At 49.6% G+C, this 17,572-nt stretch overlaps 1 protein-coding gene and 1 long non-coding RNA gene across 2 annotated transcripts; one reads left to right on the plus strand and one right to left on the minus strand.

Annotated features, from left to right (window-relative positions):
* Positions 1-580: 580 nt before the first annotated feature.
* On the minus strand, positions 581-2,388 carry LOC119950338. The gene is made up of 4 exons (XR_005457346.1): positions 2,284-2,388; positions 1,889-1,944; positions 1,410-1,497; positions 581-751 (listed from the first exon to the last, which is right to left on the minus strand). It is a non-coding gene; the product is annotated as an uncharacterized LOC119950338 (long non-coding RNA).
* Positions 2,389-2,485: 97 nt separating this feature from the next.
* On the plus strand, positions 2,486-12,969 carry CCDC51 (coiled-coil domain containing 51). The gene is made up of 4 exons (XM_038772645.1): positions 2,486-2,539; positions 8,900-9,243; positions 10,481-10,645; positions 11,103-12,969. The coding sequence occupies exons 2-4, from the start codon at positions 8,935-8,937 to the stop codon at positions 11,871-11,873; spliced, it is 1,245 nt and encodes a 414-aa protein (XP_038628573.1). The 5' UTR covers positions 2,486-2,539; positions 8,900-8,934; the 3' UTR covers positions 11,874-12,969.
* The last annotated feature ends 4,603 nt before the right edge of the window (positions 12,970-17,572 follow it).

Consider the following 17,572-nt stretch of genomic DNA (forward strand, 5'->3'; position numbering starts at 1 on the left):
CATGAGCCTGTTTGGGCTCAGTATGTTAAGTGATTGAAGAAATTGCTTTTGCACGTGTGGCCTCAGAATGCATGAGCAGTAACATAGTCCTTTAACATAGGGTTTTATAACGAAACAGAGGCCTTGGGTGAACTGGTGAATCTGACAGCTTGATGCTTTTCAGGAGTATCACGAAAACCCTCATGCTCCTGTCCCTCTGGAAGGTATGAGGTGAAAGAATCAAGATAAGGGCTTTAGAACAGTGCAGAAGGTTTGTCTAAAGAGGTGTATAGCTTATACATTGGGCCTCAACTCAAGCAGCAGTTTTCGGGTAACAGAAAAATGTTGGGTAGCCCTAACTGGTCTGAATTGTTTTGTTCCTTTTAAGTGCTCAAGGGAGAAGGAAAGATCCAGAGATTATCCTTCTTCCTCTCAAGCGAGGTATTTAGATGACTTGAAGAAATGGGGTATGTCTCCCTCCTAGCTAGGATTTCAACCAAGTGGGAAACCTCAGGATTTTCTGTATTTATTCAGATCACTATTACCTGTCAAGCTGCCAATAACGGCTATTGTTAGGGAAGATAAACTAGGAAGCTCTCAATTGATCTTTAAAAAAAAAAAGTTTATTCTTGAATGTACATGGGGCCCTAAAACAACATTTGCATGTAGGAGCCTTCAAACTTCAGCCGCTTTCTTTCTCACTAAAGGAAACTGCTTTCTCCATTACAATCAACAGGTTACTTTTTGCCAGACTTCTTGATTCCACCACTGGCTGCAAAAGACAAAACAGGGATTTGTTTGAGGAGAGTTCAGAAAACAGCACATACACTAAAGAAGCCCAAGTACACTATACGTATATACATACCACATCAGAAAAATTAGCTAATTAACTGGTGACATTCAGGCGGCCTTAAAAACAATGTGTAATCCAATTAAGTCTCCCTCATCCACTCCACATCCCCAAAATACTTAGTGAGTGCCCGATGGGGACAGAGCACTACTTTAGGTGCTTGGATAACACACAGAAAACAGACCTGATCTGTGAGCATGGGCCTGGGAATCAGGAGGAACCTGGGTTCTAATCCTGGATCTGCCACTTACCTGCTGCGTGACCATGGGCAAGCCACTTGACTTCTCTGGGCTTCAGTTTCCTCATCTATAAAATGGGGGTGAAACTGCAGTTCTCCCTCCCTCTTACACTGTGAGCTCCATATGGGAAAGGGACTGTTTCCAACCTGAGTAACTTGTATATATACCTAGTACTTAGTATAGTGCTTAGCACATAGCACTTAACAAATACCACAATTATTACTTGTCTCAAAGATCTTAGAAGCCATTAAGGAGAAATTAGAAATAAACTGTTAAATTTCAGTTAAAAATGAGATGAGGTGAAATACACTGAGGAATCAAATGTCCCCTCAGTCACTTACCAAGCGGTCCTTTCCCAGCAGCTTTAGCTTTCAGCTCTTCGAGTTTCTTCTGCTCCTCTTTCTGCTTTTGCTTGAAAGCTAAATCTTCCTAAAAAAAAAAGGGGGGGGGGGGGGGAGAGACATTAACACTTACCACTATGGCCAAGCTCCTTTTAGGAAAAAAATTAACACGGTAATGAAAAAAGTTGCACCCACAACCACTGTTATCTGCTCTGGGTCTACTATAGCAAATACTTTACCAACGGTACTCTGGCATTCAGTGCTTAGAACAGTGCCTGACACATAATAAGCGCTTAACAAGTACCACAAAAAAAATTAGGGTGGGAACATAAACTGTGAAGGAGTTTCCCCAGCTAAAGATGATTAGACGACAGTGGTGACATTAGGGCCTTTCTAAATCCCGTCCCACTGCGAGGAAAGGCGTCCAAAGCGCCCACCCCTCCTACCACTCTAGGGGCATATTCTAAATGGAAACGTACTTCGTCCATTTCTTTCGATTGCTTCTTTGGCTGTTTCAGAGGCTTCTTCTTACCACCTGTCGGGAGAGATGGAAAGCCGTTAACGTCGTCGGTCGGCAGACAGGCTACCATAAACCCCTGCCCTGGGAGGCGCGACTCGCTGGGGACCCAGGACACCCCCGCTCTCCCCTCGGGCTCAATGTGCCCACCTGCAAAATGGGAGGAGGGGGATGGATAAACTGTTTCGCTGAGAGGAGACAAGGCACGCGGCTACAGGTGAGGGATGAACAGGGTGAGGGCTTTGAGAGCTGCGGCATCGCCTCTGGAGCCGAAGCCAGATTTACTCCCCGAATCTCGCATCTGAAACGAAAGCGGACTCCCGACTCTTCCCCAACCCGAGTCCCTTGCCCACTCACCCTCACGGCCAGACATGATGCTATTCGACTCACTCCTCCGATCGCCTCAGAAAAAAAAAAAAACTACCCCCGAACCGCCTCTTCCGCTCTGAGGAACCGCCTTCTGGCACGCTTGCTCCCTGATTGGCCATCTGCCTTAGGCGGACGAGCCACTTCCGGTACTCCTCCCTTTGTTGGGTGGGTCAGAGGTCAGCCGGGTGCAGACTAGGGGCGCGCGCCGGGGTGCCGTTCTAACCGTCCCGGAGGCTCGCGCCAGGTGAGGTGGGCAAGGGGGAGCCAATCAGGGGCCTCCGCTCTCGCGCCCTAGCCCCCCCGCCCCGGGGTGGGCTGCATGGTTAGTCAGAAATATGGCCGGAAGCCGGCGAGGTTTCCCATTGGCGCTTTTCTTCCCCCGCACCACATTCGGGTTCTAAGCAGGGGGCTTCTCAGCCTCTCCCCTGTTTTCTGGGATTCTGCCCCGCCTTCCCCCACGTGAATCCTGGAGGTGGGGGGGTGTCTTGCCCGGCTCGGTGGGTTAAGTGGGAGCCGGGACCCCGCAGCAACCCCTCCTCGAATCAATCAATCGTATTGAGCGCTTACTGTGTGGAGAGCACTGTACTAAGCGCTTGGGAAGTACAAGTTGGCAACATATAGAGACAGTCCCTACCCAACAGTGGGCTCACAGTCTAGAAGGGGGAGACGGGGAACAAAACCAAACATATTAACAAAATAAAATAAATAGAATAGATATGTACAAGTAAAATAAATAGAGTAGTAAATATGTACAAACATATATATATATATACAGGTGCTGTGGGGAAGGGAAGGAGGTAAGACGGGGCGATGGAGAGGGGGATGAGGGGGATAGGAAGGAGGGGGCTCAGTCGGGGAAGGCCTCCTGGAGGAGGTGAGCTCTCAGTAGGGCCTTGAAGGGAGGAAGAGAGCTAGCTTGGTGGATGTTGGGAATGCCCTTCCTCTGCCCATCCGTCAAGCTTGCTCTCTTCCTCCCTTCAAGGCCCTACTGAGAGCTCACCTCCTCCAGGAGGCCTTCCCAGACTGAGCCCCTTCCTTCCTCTCCCCCTCGTCCCCCCTCCATCCCCTCATCTTACCTCCTTCCCTTCCCCACAGGACCTGTATATATGTATATATGTTTGTACATATTTATTACTCTATCTTATACATATATATTCTATTCATTTTATTTTGTCAGTATATTTGGTTTTGTTCTCTGTCTCCTCCTTCTAGACTGTGAGCCCGCTGTTGGGTAGGGACTGTCTCTATGTGTTGCCGACTTGTACTTCCTAAGCGCTTAGTACAGTGCTCTGCACACAGTAAGCGCTCAATAAATACGATTGATTGATTGATTGAGGGCATTCCTGGCCAGGGGGATGACGTGGGCCGGGGGTCAACGGCGGGAAAGGTGAGAACATGGCACGGTGAGGAGATTAGCGGCAGAGGAGCGGAGGGTGCAGGCTGGGCTGGAGAAGGAGAGAAGGGAGGTGAGGTAGGAGGGGGCGAGGTGATGGAGAGCATTGAAGCCGAGGGTGAGGAGTTTCTGCCTGATGCGCAGATTGATTGGTAGCCACTGGAGATTTTTGAGGAGGGGAGTAACATGCCCAGAGCGTTTCTGGACAAAGACAATCCGGGCAGCGGCGTGAAGTATGGATTGAAGTGGGGAGAGACACGAGGATGGGAGATCAGAGAGGAGGCTGATGCAGTAATCCAGACAGGATAGGATGAGAGCTTGAACGAGCAGGGTAGCAGTTTGGATGGAGAGGAAAGGGCGGATCTTGGCAATGTTGCGGAGCTGAGACCTGCAGGTTTTGGTGACAGCTTGGATGTGAGGGGTGAACGAGAGACCGGAGTCGAGGATGACACCAAGCTTGCGGGCTTGTGAGACGGGAAGGATGGTAGTGCCGTCAACAGTGATGGAAAAGTCAGGGAGAGGGCAGGGTTTGGGAGGGAAGGCAAGGAGTTCAGTCTTGGACATGTTGAGTTTTAGGTGGCGGGCAACATCCAGATAGAGATGTCCTGAAGGCAGGAGGAGATGCGAGCCTGGAGGGAGGGGGAGAGAGCAGGGGCAGAGATGTAGATCTGGGTGTCATCAGCGTAGAGATGATAGTTGAAGCTGTGGGAGCGAATGAGGTCACCAAGGGAGTGAGTGTAGACTGAGAACAGAAGGGGACCGAGAACTGTGGGGAACCCCCACAGTAAGGGGATGGGAGGGGGAGGAGGAGCCTGCAAAAGAGACTGAGAATGAATGACTGGAGAGATAGGAGAACCAAGAGAGGACGGAGTCTGTGAAGCCAAGGTTTGATAGGGTGTTGAGGAGAAGGGGGTGTTCCACAGTGTCGAAGGCAGCTGAGAGGTCGAGGAGGATTAGGATAGAGTATGAGCCGTTGGATTTGGCAAGCAGGAGGTCATTGGTGATCTTTGAGAGGGCAGTTTCCGTGGGATGTAGGGGAAGGAATCCAGACTGGAGGGGGTCGAGGAGAGAGTTGGTGTTGAGGAATTCGAGGCAGCGCGTGTAGACAGCTCTTTCAAGGAGTTTGGAAAGGAATGGTAGGAGGGAGATGGGGCGATAACTAGGAGGTGAGGTGGGGTCAAGAGAGGGCTTTTTTAGGATGGGAGAGACATGGGCATGTTTGAAGGCAGAGGGGAAGGAACCAATGGAGAGTGAGCAGTTGAAGATGGAAGTTAAGGAGGGGAGAAGGGACGGAGTGAGAGATTTCATGAGAGGGAATGGGGTCAGAAGCACAGGTGTCCGGAGTAGCACTTCTTCAGACCTCCAAGCGGGGAGATGGAAGGTGGAGACAGGGCGAGGAGAACTTATTCATCCCATGAAAAGGCAAGGAGTGAAAACAGCGGCAGCCCCTGGCAGCCTTCGGGACAAACTACAGTATAGGCGTTCTAATCTCCACTCACCACTTTTCTGCTGTGTTACCTTGGGTTACTCGCATAACTTCTCTGGGCCTCAGTTATCTCATCTGTAAAAGGGGGTTTAGGACAGACTGTGTCCGACCTGATTAACTTGCATCTACACCAGCATTTATGTGCTAGGCACCAACAGTGCCTGGCACATAGTAAGGGCTTAACATACTATTATCATTATTACCAATAATAATAATCCAGGATAATCAGATGGACACAGCCCCTGCCCACACAGGACTCACAGTCTTAGTCCCCGTCTTACAGATGAGGTAACTGAGGCACAGAGAAGTTAAGTACCCAAGGTCACACAGCAGACAGATGGCAGAGTCAGGATCAGAACCCTGGTCTTCTGACTTACAGGTCCGAGCTCTTTCCACTAGGTCAAACTGTTTTCCGCTGATACCTCTGGCTAGTAGAGTGGCAGGAGGATTGGATAAGTGTGCATGAGAACAAGAGCACTGCATTAACTCATGAGCTCTTGCCAGGGTGAACCTATGTACAGTCAATCAATTGTATTTATGAGCCGGGGCCTGAGAGTCTGGTTCTGGTCTCGGTTCTGCCACTTGCCTGCTCTGTGACCTTTGGCAAGTCACATTACATCTCTGAGCCTCAGAGCCCTCATCTGTAAAATGGGGATCGAGACTGAGCTCCACGTGGGACAAGGACTGTGTCCAACCTAATTTGATTGTATCCACCCCAGCGCTTAGTTTGGTGCCTGCTGCATAGTAAGCGCTTAACAAATACCATCACTATAATTATTCACTCTTGATTTTTGGCTTAGGCTGGCAAAATCTGCGGTCCGCTAGACTGTTAGCTCATGGTGGAAGGAAGTCTGTTATATTGTGTGTTGTACTCTCCTGAGCGCCTAATACAGTGCCCTGCACACAGTAAGCATCTATAAATACGATTGATGTCCACTCTCTATGCCAAGTCCTTGTAAAATCCCCGGTCTAGTTTCTTCTAGCTGCACTTTGGGACCCCCACCCACCATGTTTATTTTGTTATGTGGTCTGTCTCCCCTCTAGACTGTGAGCCCGTTGTTGAATAGGGACCATCTCTATGTGTTGCCAAATTGTACTTCCCAAGCGCTTAGTACAGTGCTCTGCACACAGTAAGCGCTCAATAAATACGATTGAATGAATGAATGAATGTTTAAACAGAGGGTTGGGGGTGGGGGAGCTACACTAAGTGATACAGCTTGGGAATGTCTCCGAATGAAGACTGCCAATGCCCATAGAGTTGTGTTGGGAGGAAAGTAGCCTGCTGGGGCCTAAGCTAAACTTCAAGGAACACACTTATACCTCCTTGTGCAGTGACCTCTCACTAATTTCTGACAAGGTTTACACTCAGCCTCTTGGGAATGAGTAAAAGCAAAGATGATGTCACCGAGGAAAATCAACTGATGGAAGAAGAGGGAGAGACAGTGTCCTCCTAGCTTGATAGTCTGAAGCAGGGCTGGTGTTCTTTTCTTGTGGGGGGGAGGGGGGGCGGGGCGGGGCGGTATTTGTTAAGCACTTACTGTGTGCCAGGCACTATTCTAAGCGCTGGGGTAGATACAGGGTAATCAGGTTGGATGCAGTCTGTGTCCCACATGGGGCTCACAGTCGTAATCCCCATTTCACAGATGAGGTAATATGAGGCACAGGGAAGTAAGTGATTGCCCAAGATCACACAGCAGACAAATGGTGGAGCTGGGATTAGAACCCAGGTCTTTCCGACTCTCATCTCCAACCGCTAGTCCACGCTGCTTCTTTTTTCTTTTTGTTTGTTTTGATAAGGGTACTTTTGGGCATCTGTCTATGTTTGAGAACCCCCTTTCAGCCCTGTTAGATATAGAGAAGCAGCGTGGCTCAGTGGAAAGAGCAAGGGCTTTGGAGTCAGAGGTCATGGGTTCAAATCCCGGCTCCGCCAATTGTCAATTGTGTGACTTTGGGCAAGTCACTTAACTTCTCTATGCCTCAGTTACCTCATCTGTAAAATGGGAATTAAGACTGTGAGGCCCCGGGGGACAACCTGATCACCTTGTAACCTCCCCAGCGCTTAGAACAGTGCTTTGCATATAGTAAGCACTTAATAAATGCCATTATTATTATTATTCCCCTACCCCATCCTCTCTTTACTTAATGAGAATCATTATAGGGGGCCACCAGGGGTCGCTGTTAAGTCAGACTCCCTGACATTCCGCCTCACGGGTTGCCTTTGAGATTCATTCATTCAATCGTATTTATTGAGTGCTTTCTGTGTGCAGAGCACTATACTAAGCGCTTATCTCTGGTCAGAGCTCATCCCAGAGTACTCTCTGCTTCTGGCCACCTTCAGAGAAATATCACAGGTCGTCAGATAGAGGGTGACACGTAAGAGGCCCAGTCAGGGTCATTGGGTGGCTGGAGAGCCTCAGCCCTGGGCAAGTGGAGAAGTTGGAGGCAGTTCAAAGACAATTAAAAAAAATGGCTGAAGGGTGTTCATTTATGAGGAAAGATTAGAGAAACCAGATCTGTACAACTTGACTAAGCAATGACTAAGACTTTGTGGAAGAGGGGAGAAAGATTAGGATCTGCCAAAAATGCAAGAGAGGATTTACGTAGCCTGGTACAAGGAGGTATAATGAGGAGAACTGGAATTGGTGAAATTGAGAGGAAAAATTGGACTTGAATCCCAGAAAAAACAAAAAACTTTTGTCTTGACCTGATTTTCTTATGGAACTGCCTCACTCAGGAGAATAGTGGAAGCTCCCTTGGTTAAGACTTACCAAAAAGAAGAAACATTGAAGATGTGTTAGAAGGAACTGTTTACTCAGGATCTGAGGGAAAGGTGACTGATCCCCCTAGATATTTTCTCTATCTGTCTCAGGGGTGGGGGAATTTTGCAGAATCCACTTCTTGAAGTTTTTTCCAGAAATTAGACTGCAGTTTGGACCATCCCCGAGACCCTGCCCTAGGTTCTACCAGGGTTTTTTCCTATGGTTCAGGTCTCCAGAGCTGCTGTTTAGGTACAGTCGCTTCTGGTTTGGGAGCCTTCTCCTGACTGATGTGAAGCGAAGGGGACAGGAAGTTGGCCTTGCCACTCTGCAGCCCAGGTCTCATCCTCACAGGAGGAACCTGGGTTGGTGATGGAATCTGTACAAGGTCAGACTTTCAGTGGATTAAAAAAAAAATGAAATGAAGTTACCCCATTAGATGACTAAGGGGAACCCCCAACACTTTCCTGCCAAAGGGATGAATGGTCTCTAAGAAAGCAGAGGATATTTGAATTGGTCATATTTATCGAGCACTTCCTATGTGCAGAGCACCGTACTAAGCACTTGGGAGAGTACAATACGACAGAATTAGCAGACATGTTCCCTGCCCACAATGAGTTTACAGTCTAGAGGGGAAAACAGACATTGATATGAATAATAATTTATAATATGTAATTGAAAAATATGTACACAAGTGCCGTGGGCTTAATATCAAATGCCTATAGGTCACAGATCAAAGGGCATAGACCATGAAGAGGGGAAAGCGAGCTGGGGAAAAGGGGGCTTAATCAGGGAAGGCTTTTTGGAGGAGATGTGACCTTAGTAGTGCCCCCAATCTTCAGTAGGAAGCTGTTCTGCTAGTCCAGCGATGAATGCAAGCAGCTCTGTGACCTTGTGCTTGGTTTTGTGATTTTGGTTTTTTTTTTTCCCCTCAATTATGAGCTGCTGTTTTCTCTGTCATGCCTGCAGTTTTCCTCCTTCCTTGAAATCAAGGCTGAGGCCTAATGAGGGGACGCAGCACCATCTTCGCCATGCAGTACACGATAGGATCGTACCAGACACTAGTGCTGAGGAACCACGGAGCACAACTCATTCGAATGAGGATGGCCAGCGGCTCCGGCTCCAACCAGCCGGAGAGAAAAACCCCAGCAGAAATGGCCATCGGTCTTTATCACAAACTCACAGAAGTGGGGAGAAACCTGGGGCAAAGCATCTTGCAGAGAGTAGCAGTCACGGCCCAGAATTGGTGGAACAGGTATGAAGAGTTCGTTGGACTAAATGAAGTTCGAGAAGCCCAGGGCAACGTGACCGAGGTAAACACTTTATGGTTAACACCCCGCATGAGAGGCCAGTGTTGCTTGGATTGGGCACTTCATGTGGCAGTGGCTACTACTTCTATTGACCATCATGAAAACCTCTTTGAGGTCTGCCCTTACCTGTTCAGGAAGTGCCAGTAATCTGACCAGATCAGACTCACTTCTTTTAGGTAACAAAATCATTAGGGTCTGGAGACCCCCCCTGCATTGGCTTCACCCCTTTCCCTACTGCTTCCAAGTCTCCAGTCATCTAGACTGTAGGCTGTAAGCTCGTTGTGGGCAGGGCATGTGTCTATCAAGTCTGTTGTACTGTTCTCTCCCAAGCACTTAGTACAGTGCTCTGCAGACAGTAAGCACACAATAAATACCGCTGGTTGATTGATAGTGCTAGGTGAGGTGGTTGGCATTGTGGGGAGAATTTATCGTATGTTCCGATGGTAATATCTGTGAATTCAAGTATCACTCGTGCATAGAGAAAACATTGAAAATCATCGGACGTCCCAGTGCTATTTAATGTTCACAGCTGCTCAGTTACCACATCTGTCCCAGCCAATTGTGCAAATATATCAGCCACGTCTACATTAGCAACGGGGTCCCAGACCGTGGGAAATCTGATGTGCCCAACCTTGGCATGGAAGATCATTGGCAGAAGCACTAGCACATTCTCCAGGGTTTTTGCCAAATGTCACTAGGCCTCTGTGGCACTCATCATATCCCTAAGAGTCTAGTTTTTACTGACAGTGGAAGAACACCCTTGATATCTGTGAGGTAAAGTGCCTTGTAGGAACACTCCTCATTAGTTACTCTTCAGAAGGTCAAGGTGGGCAGTCAGTATTGTCATTCCTCAATAGCTTAGGAAAGCAAGGCACAGAGAAAGATGGCAACTTGCCCAGAACATCACCATGAGTCAGGGTCTGAGCCAGGGTGAGACTCAGAGGGCCGGAATCCCTGTCCCATGCCACCAGCCAGTTCCATGGCAACAACCTGGGGGGAAAGAGTTGCAGCGTAGATTATGCCAGAAATATCACCATTGTATAGGGCTGTCTTCCCCCCGCTGATGGGATTAACCTCAAAGGAAAGAAAAGCTCACCTGGAGCCAGAGACCATCGGAACATCTGTGTGTTGGGGCGGGGGGGAGGGCTGGGGGGGGGGGGGGGGCATGGACACGGCGCCTGAGGGGGCTGTATCTGTCAGGAGAGGGTGATGGACTGTGTTCGGGCACTTTTCTTTGCAGGCGGAGAAAGTGTTCATGGTAGCTCGTGGGATTGTCCGAGAAGCTCGGGAAAACCTGGAAGCTCAGCAGATGAAACTGAAAGAGATCCGAGATCGTTTGGATCGAGTGTCCCGGGAAGACATCCAGTACCTGGAACTGGCCACCTTAGAGCACCGCCTGCTGCAGGTAGGGAGGGGCAGGTGACAGCAGGGCACAGGAACTTCCTGAGGCCGGCTCTCCACTCCAGTCGGAGGACACCCTCCCCCCGCTCCACGCTTCCCAATCCTCGGCCTCAGCCGAGGTTATTGACATCCTCAGAGTGAGCCGTGTTGGGCTCTGGCCTAGAGATCCGTCTGGGGCTACGAAAGTTGTAAAATGGACTCGTTTGGTGTCGTGGTCACGCACCTTTCAAAATCGATCCGTATCCAGCACGGCGACCAGGGAAGGAGTTGACGATGCCATTTCCCCTGCGTTGTGTCTGCTCCAGTGAGCATGGGGTTGATCGGGAAGAAGGGTGGCCGAGCAGGAAGTTGGCCTGGTCGTTCTCACTGAGCTTTCCTCGGAGCCCTTCTCCAGGGAAGAGTTCCCCGGCATTCGGAGACCGTGTGCCTGCCAGTTCGCCTTCTCTTCTTGTGTCTCGTAGGAGGAGAAGAGGCTCCGTGGGGCCTATGGGAGTGCAGAAGATGCAGAGCGAGAAAAGTTCTCCCTCTTCTCTGCAGCTGTGAGGGAGAGTCACGAGAAAGAGCGAACCAGAGCGGAAAAAACCAAGAACTGGTCCATCATCGGGTCCGTCCTGGGGGCCCTGATCGGTGTGGCCGGCTCCACTTACGTTAACCGCGTGAGACTGCAGGAGCTGAAGGCCTTGCTCCTGGAGGCCCAGAAGGGTCCCGTGAGCCTGCAGGAGGCTATCAGGGAGCAGGCCTTCAGCCACCACAGCCAGCAGAAGGATCTCAACGACCTCATCGCAGACCTGAGGGGTCTGCTGCATGCCGGGGCAGGGGTAGTCCCGGAAGCCCAAGCAGGTGTCTCCCCAGCTAGAGAAAGCCCTGCGTCTCCCCGAGACACAGACTCTCTTTCAGCCACTCTGAAAGAGCAGCTCAGCTATTCCAAGCAGGCCCATTCATGCCTAGAGAGTTTACGAGAGCAGCTTAGTGACCTGGAAAAAAATTTCAGCCAAATGGCTGCTGAGGTTCAGCTTGTAAAGGCTGCAGCTCATTCCCCGCTCCTAGAACCGGCGGGGAGAGCCGTGCTGGCCTCCTCTCTGGAGGAGAAGGGAGTGATCTTAGAGCTGTCAGATATGGAACGGAGGCTGGAGGCTCAAGTCAATAGGAATTCCATCTGTAGCACCGTGTTAACTTGCACGGTGTTTGCTGCCACTCTCCCAGTGCTCTACGTCCTGTTCAGAGCCGGCTAGCCGGCAGCAGATTCATTGAATGAGGGAGAGGCTTCTGGCCAGCCGAGGGAGACTCTGGGGTCTGGGTCTGCGGGCTGGGGTGTCTTTGGTTGGTGAGGACAGAGGCGAGGACTCAAGCGCCTTCCGCTGCTTCCTCGCTCTCCCTGGTCACTCACAGAAACTAAAATGAGGCCGTGAAAAACCATCCGGCTCCTCCGGGAGGGTGCAGAATGAACTTGAAAAATTCCATCTATTGTTTCTCACGTTTGCTTGAACTTTGTGCTTCTGTCATGTGTAGAATAAGGAGAAAAAATGACATTCGGAACCTTGGGTGCCACCCTTGAAGGGTGCTTTTTTTTTTTTCCCCAGTGGTACAATTAAGGAGTAGGACCTGCAGTCCAGGAGGTTTGTGAAGCCCAAATGTTACAGGCAGGAAATTATGCTAATCATTGAAATCACCATCCCCAATCCCCCTGCCATATTGGGCTGTCAGAGTCATTTTCTTCCTGCCGTGGCTTGTCAGTGAAAGGAGATCTTCACCTGATGCATTCATTGTGTTAGTCCATGTTGCCTTTCTCAGTTCTCTGTCCACTTTTCTAGCTTGAATTTTCTTTCTGTTCATCTCCAGGCGACCCCCAGGCCGCCTGGGAGGAAAATGGACAGACAGCTCATCCTCATGGGGCTCGGGACTGAGGGTGAGAGGAGCCTCTGGCCTGGCCCCATAGCTCAGGGAGGGTGAGCGAAACTGGTGGTGGTGGTGTCGGTGATAACCAACAGGGGCCAAGAACTTCTCCTTTCCTCTTCTCCCCACTTCCTTTCCTGCCCTCTTTTCCTTTCGTTTCCCCTTTAGTCCACATCCCCTTGATGGTCTACTCCAGTGCTCTGCCCTGTCAATTCTCCCTATTCTGCCCTAAGTGTGCCCCCATGCTCTGCATGAAAAGTTGGCACCCGCCCTGGGCTGGAAGTCAGGCCTGTTAGGTTCTCTTCTCTGTTCCAAGCCTGACTCATTATGGTTAAGCCGTTCCTCCTTGAATCTGTCTTTCTGCCTGTCCAATGGAGAGAAGAATCCCCACTCTCTACTGATGTGGGTATTGTCCTAAGAGCTCTGGAGGAGAAGAGGGCCTGGGGTGGGTGGGTAGTATGTTTAAAGAAGGGCTGGGCTGCAGGGGGAGACTGGGGTGGGGTGGGGGTGGGGGACCACGCTAGTTTTGAGTAATGAATTGCATCGATCCAGCAGAGCATAGAGCTTTCCTTGTTAGACAGTGTCAGATGGTTCAGAGGACCTGAGCAGCTCCAGAGGGTGTCAGTGTGTTCTCTTTGTGCTCCAAATTGGAGGCTCCCTGTAAGCAGCTCACCCTGGGCCCTGAAGGGAGGGTGTGGTGGGAGGGAGGGATTAGTAGAGAGAGGTAAATTGAGAGGCTTTGCACGGGATTGAGGTAAATACCAGAGGTGGGAGTCACCATGATGACAGAGTCGCGCTTTGAGAGTGATGGATGATCCTCGGCCCTGGGGTTTCAGGACCGAGACCATTTGTGCAGGAACTGAGAGTGCTAGGGGTTTGCCTAGTTGGGGATCGGTGACTCTAGACTGTAAACTCGTTGTGGGCAGGGAGCGTGTCTTCTAACTCTGTTGTACTTTCCCAAGTGCTAAGTACAGTGCTCTGCACGTAGTACACGCTCATTAAATACTACTGTTTGATCGACTGGATCGGTGACTCCCCTCCCTACTGATAACCAGGATGTTGTTCAGTAGGTTCATGTGCTCTCGGGAGCGCAGTGACTAATAAACGCAGCAGATAGCACAACTCTCTTCTCTTTTCATTTTTAAGTTTTGTGAGCGAGGAGTGGAGAGAAGATGAGATGAGCTCTGTCTGGCCAACGTGGCGGTGCCCCCGGTGATGAAGAGGGCATTGTTGTGGGAAGGGAATGTGTCTGTTTATTGTACTGCACTTTCCCAAGGGTGTAGTACAGTGCTGTGCATACAGTAACTGCTCAATAAATACAATTGAATGAATGAATAACAATAGTGGCTTAGGTTCAACCCTCTGCTGTGGTGGCGGCAGTAGGGCTTTTTGATAGTCCAGCATTTTCACCCGACACTGCTCCATTACAGTTCATTCCACCTGAGGTGGTGAGGGGTAATTGCCCAAAACATGGAGGGAAAACTGAGACATCATGACTCAAATGGCTCACCCTGATCATAAAGTTGTTGTTGGTGGTGGACCCTGAAAGAGGGCCCCGGAGTCCTTCTTTTGTCTGGTGCTCTAATCTGTTAGTCATGCTCTCTTACAGGGGCCTCACGTCAAATTTTGGCCTTGAAAACTCCTTCTGAGTCAGCCGTAGGAACCTCTAGCCTTCTCTCTCTCTCCCCTTTCTTCTCCCTTTCCCTCCTCCGATTTTGTCCTTCTCCCTGTCTCCTCGCACATAGCCTCTTAGCTAGGTTCGCCTCCCCTCCCCTGCGCCTTCCAGGGAGGGTTCCGGAGGTTTGATGGCTCCAGGGGACATGGGGAGTTGGAGAAAATGGAACTTAACTGAAAACGCCCTGGGCTCCTTTGGCAAGAAGGAGGTGTTTACTTCCGTGACCGTAAGGGGGCAGTGCGGAGTCCTGAGAACGCTCATTTGTACCCTTCCCAAGCTTCCCGGCTTTGAAACTTGCCTGATGGCCATTGTAGTGAGTGGGGGTTTTGTTGGGTTTTTGTTCAGTCCTGTTATTCCAGCTTCCTAGAGAACAAAATCTGGTGCAAAGGTAAAAGCTCTCTCTGTGATTGGCACTGGGAACTGAAACACAGACCAATTATCCAGCCTAGGGCCCCAGACTCTGAAGCTCTTAACTCATTCATGGAGGGGCCTCAGGACCAGGAGTTGCTGCCAGAAAGAGAGAGTGAAATTGAGGGGGTGGAGATGATTCGGGGGAAGAACGGAGAAGTGGCCTGTGGGAGGGGAGAGAGAAGGGGAACAGGGATTAGGAGAAGGAAGAGGCAAAAAGGGGGGAAGGTGATATGGGGGGAAAGGAAGTGGGGACTGGGGAGGGCAAGAGACCCCCTCAGAGATGGTGCCGAAGGGCAAAGCCAGGAAACAATCCTGACTTGCAGGAGCTGCTCACCTTGCCTAGTGAGAGCAGCTTGGGCTCTGCCAGGATCCAGCAGAAGGGCCCAGTCTGAGGGACAGGGCCCACAGCTAATGTATTTTCCTTCCCAGCAATTTAGTACAATGCTGTGCAAACTGTAAATGCTCAATAAATGCTCTTACTCCAGCTCCAGAGTGATGGGCCTTGGGACTGAGGTTGGCAGGACCTAGGCGGAGACTACTTTGGGGAGAGTTCTGTGCCACAAGCACAGTTGCCAACTCTCCAAGCCCCCCAGCTTTTTGAGGTGAACGCCCAACCTTGGAAATTTCAGATCTCTGACAAGGCCTGAGAGTTAACAGCTTGGAGGGAAAGTCCCCAAATGGTGGCTTTCTGGCCTTTTAATTTTAAAACCTGTCAATCAATCACTTGTATTTATTTATTAATGGTATTTAAGTGCTTCCTATGTCCCAGGCACTGTCCTAAGCACTGGGGTAGATACAAGGTAATCAGGTTGGACACAGTCCCTGTCCCACATGGGGCTCACAGTCTTAATCCCCATTTTATGGATGAGGTAACCGAGGCACAGAGAAGTTAAGTGACTTGCCCAAGGTCACACAGCAGACAGGTGGCGGAACTGGGGCTAGAACCCAGGTCCTTCTGATTTCCAGGTTCATGCCCTATCCACTAGACCACACTGCTTTTCAATGCAATCAACTGTATTTATTGAGTGCTTACTGTATTCAGAGCACTGTACTAAGTGCTTAGGAGAGTGCAGTATAACAGAGTTTATACATGCATCCCCTGCTGGTCTCCCCCGCTCTAAATCAATCAATCAATTGTATTTATTGAGTGCATACTGTGTGCAGAGCACTGTACTAAGCACTTGGGAAGTACAAGTTGGCAACAAATAGAGACAGTCCCTACCCAACAGTGGGCTCCTCCCACTTTGTGCCCTGATCAGTCCATCAAGAATATTTATTGAGCACCTACTCTGTGTAGAACTGAACTAAGCATTTGCCCCCTCCCTTCTTGACCACCATCTTGAACCACTCATTCTCCAATGGCTCTTTCCCCACTGCCCATATATCCCCCTTCCCCCCGCCCCCAAATCCTCCTTGGATCCCATGACATGCTCCAATTGTTGACCCATATCCCTCCTACCATTCCTTTCCAAATTCCTTGAGTGACTTTACAAACCTATTGTCACCACTTCTCCAGTTTTCTTCTTGACCCTCTGCAATCTGGCTTTTGCCCCCTTCTTTCTCTCTAAGGTCATTAATGACCTCCTTCTTGCCAAATCCCATGGCTTCTCCTCCATCCCAATTCTCCTTTACCTCTCAGCTGCCTTCAACACTAGTCCACCCCCTTGTCCTGGAAACACGACCTAACCTTGGCTTCACTGACACTGTCCTCTCCCGGTTCTCTATCTGACCACTTATTCTCAGTCTCTTTTGTGGGAGCCTCCTCTGTCTCCCACCCCCTAACTTTGGGCATCCCTCAAGGCTCAGTTGTGGGTCCCCTTCTGTTCTCCATCTGTTCTGTTCCCCATACCCTTGCAGAACTCACTCACTCCCACATCTTCAACTACCATTTCTATGCCTTCCAAGCCTTACTGAAGGACGATCTCCTTCAAGAAGCCTTCCCTGACTAAGCCCTCATTTCCTCTTTTCCCACTCCCTTCTGTCAGCCTGACTTGCTGTCTTTGTTCATTCCCCTGCTGCCCCCCTCATCCCCATAGCATTTCTGTACATATCCATAATTTATTTAGATTAATATCTGTCTCCCCCTCTAGACTGTAAGCCTGTTGTGGGTAAGGAATGTGTGTTATATTGTTGTGTCGTTCTCTCCCAAGCAATTAGTATAGTGCTCTGCAACAGTAAATGCTCAATAAATATGATTGATTGACTGATTGATATGCAGATGATTCCCAAATTTACCTTTCCAGACCTGACCTCTCTCCTCTGCAGTCTCATATTATTTCCTTCTGCCTTCAGAACATCTCTACCTGGATGAATGTCTCAAACTTAACATGTCCAAAACAGAATTCATCCTCCCACCCAAACCCTCTTCCCCACAACCCGTCTTTCCCATCACTGTTGACAACACCAATCAATCAATCAATCAATTGTATTTATTGAGCGCTTACTGTGTGCAGAGCACTGTACTAAGCGCTTGGGAAGTACAAGTTGGCAACATATAGACACAGTCCCTACCCAACAGTGGGCTCACAGTCTAGAAGGGGGAGACAGAGAACAAAACCAAACATATTAACAAAATAAAATAAATAGAATAGATATGTACAAGTAAAATAGAGTAATAAATATTTACAAACATATATACATATATACAGGTGCTGTGGGGAAGGGAAGGAGGTAAGACGGGGGATGGAGAGGCGGACGAGGGAGAACACCACTGCCCTCCCTGTCTCACAAGCCCATAATCTTGGCATTATCCTCAACTTTACTCCCCCATTCAACTCACGTATTCCCAAATCCTATTGGCTGTACCTTCATAATCACTAGAATTTGCCCATTCCTCTCCATCCCAAGTGCTACCATGATGTTCCTAGTATTTATATCCCTCCTTGAATACTACATCAGCCTCCTCACTGACCTCCCCATCTCCTGTCTCTCCCACTCCAGGCTATAGGTCAC

This window comes from Tachyglossus aculeatus, chromosome X1, assembly GCF_015852505.1.
Source record: "Tachyglossus aculeatus isolate mTacAcu1 chromosome X1, mTacAcu1.pri, whole genome shotgun sequence".
Taxonomy (NCBI): domain Eukaryota; kingdom Metazoa; phylum Chordata; class Mammalia; order Monotremata; family Tachyglossidae; genus Tachyglossus; species Tachyglossus aculeatus.

Excerpts from the sequence above, each read along its gene's own strand:
- CCDC51 (XM_038772645.1), top strand. The coding sequence starts at position 8,935 with ATGAGGGGACGCAGCACCATCTTCGCCATGCAGTACACGATAGGATCG. Across the intron at positions 9,244-10,480 it reads CCCAGGGCAACGTGACCGAG|GCGGAGAAAGTGTTCATGGT; the intron begins GTAAACACTTTA and ends TTTTCTTTGCAG. Across the intron at positions 10,646-11,102 it reads TAGAGCACCGCCTGCTGCAG|GAGGAGAAGAGGCTCCGTGG; the intron begins GTAGGGAGGGGC and ends TGTGTCTCGTAG.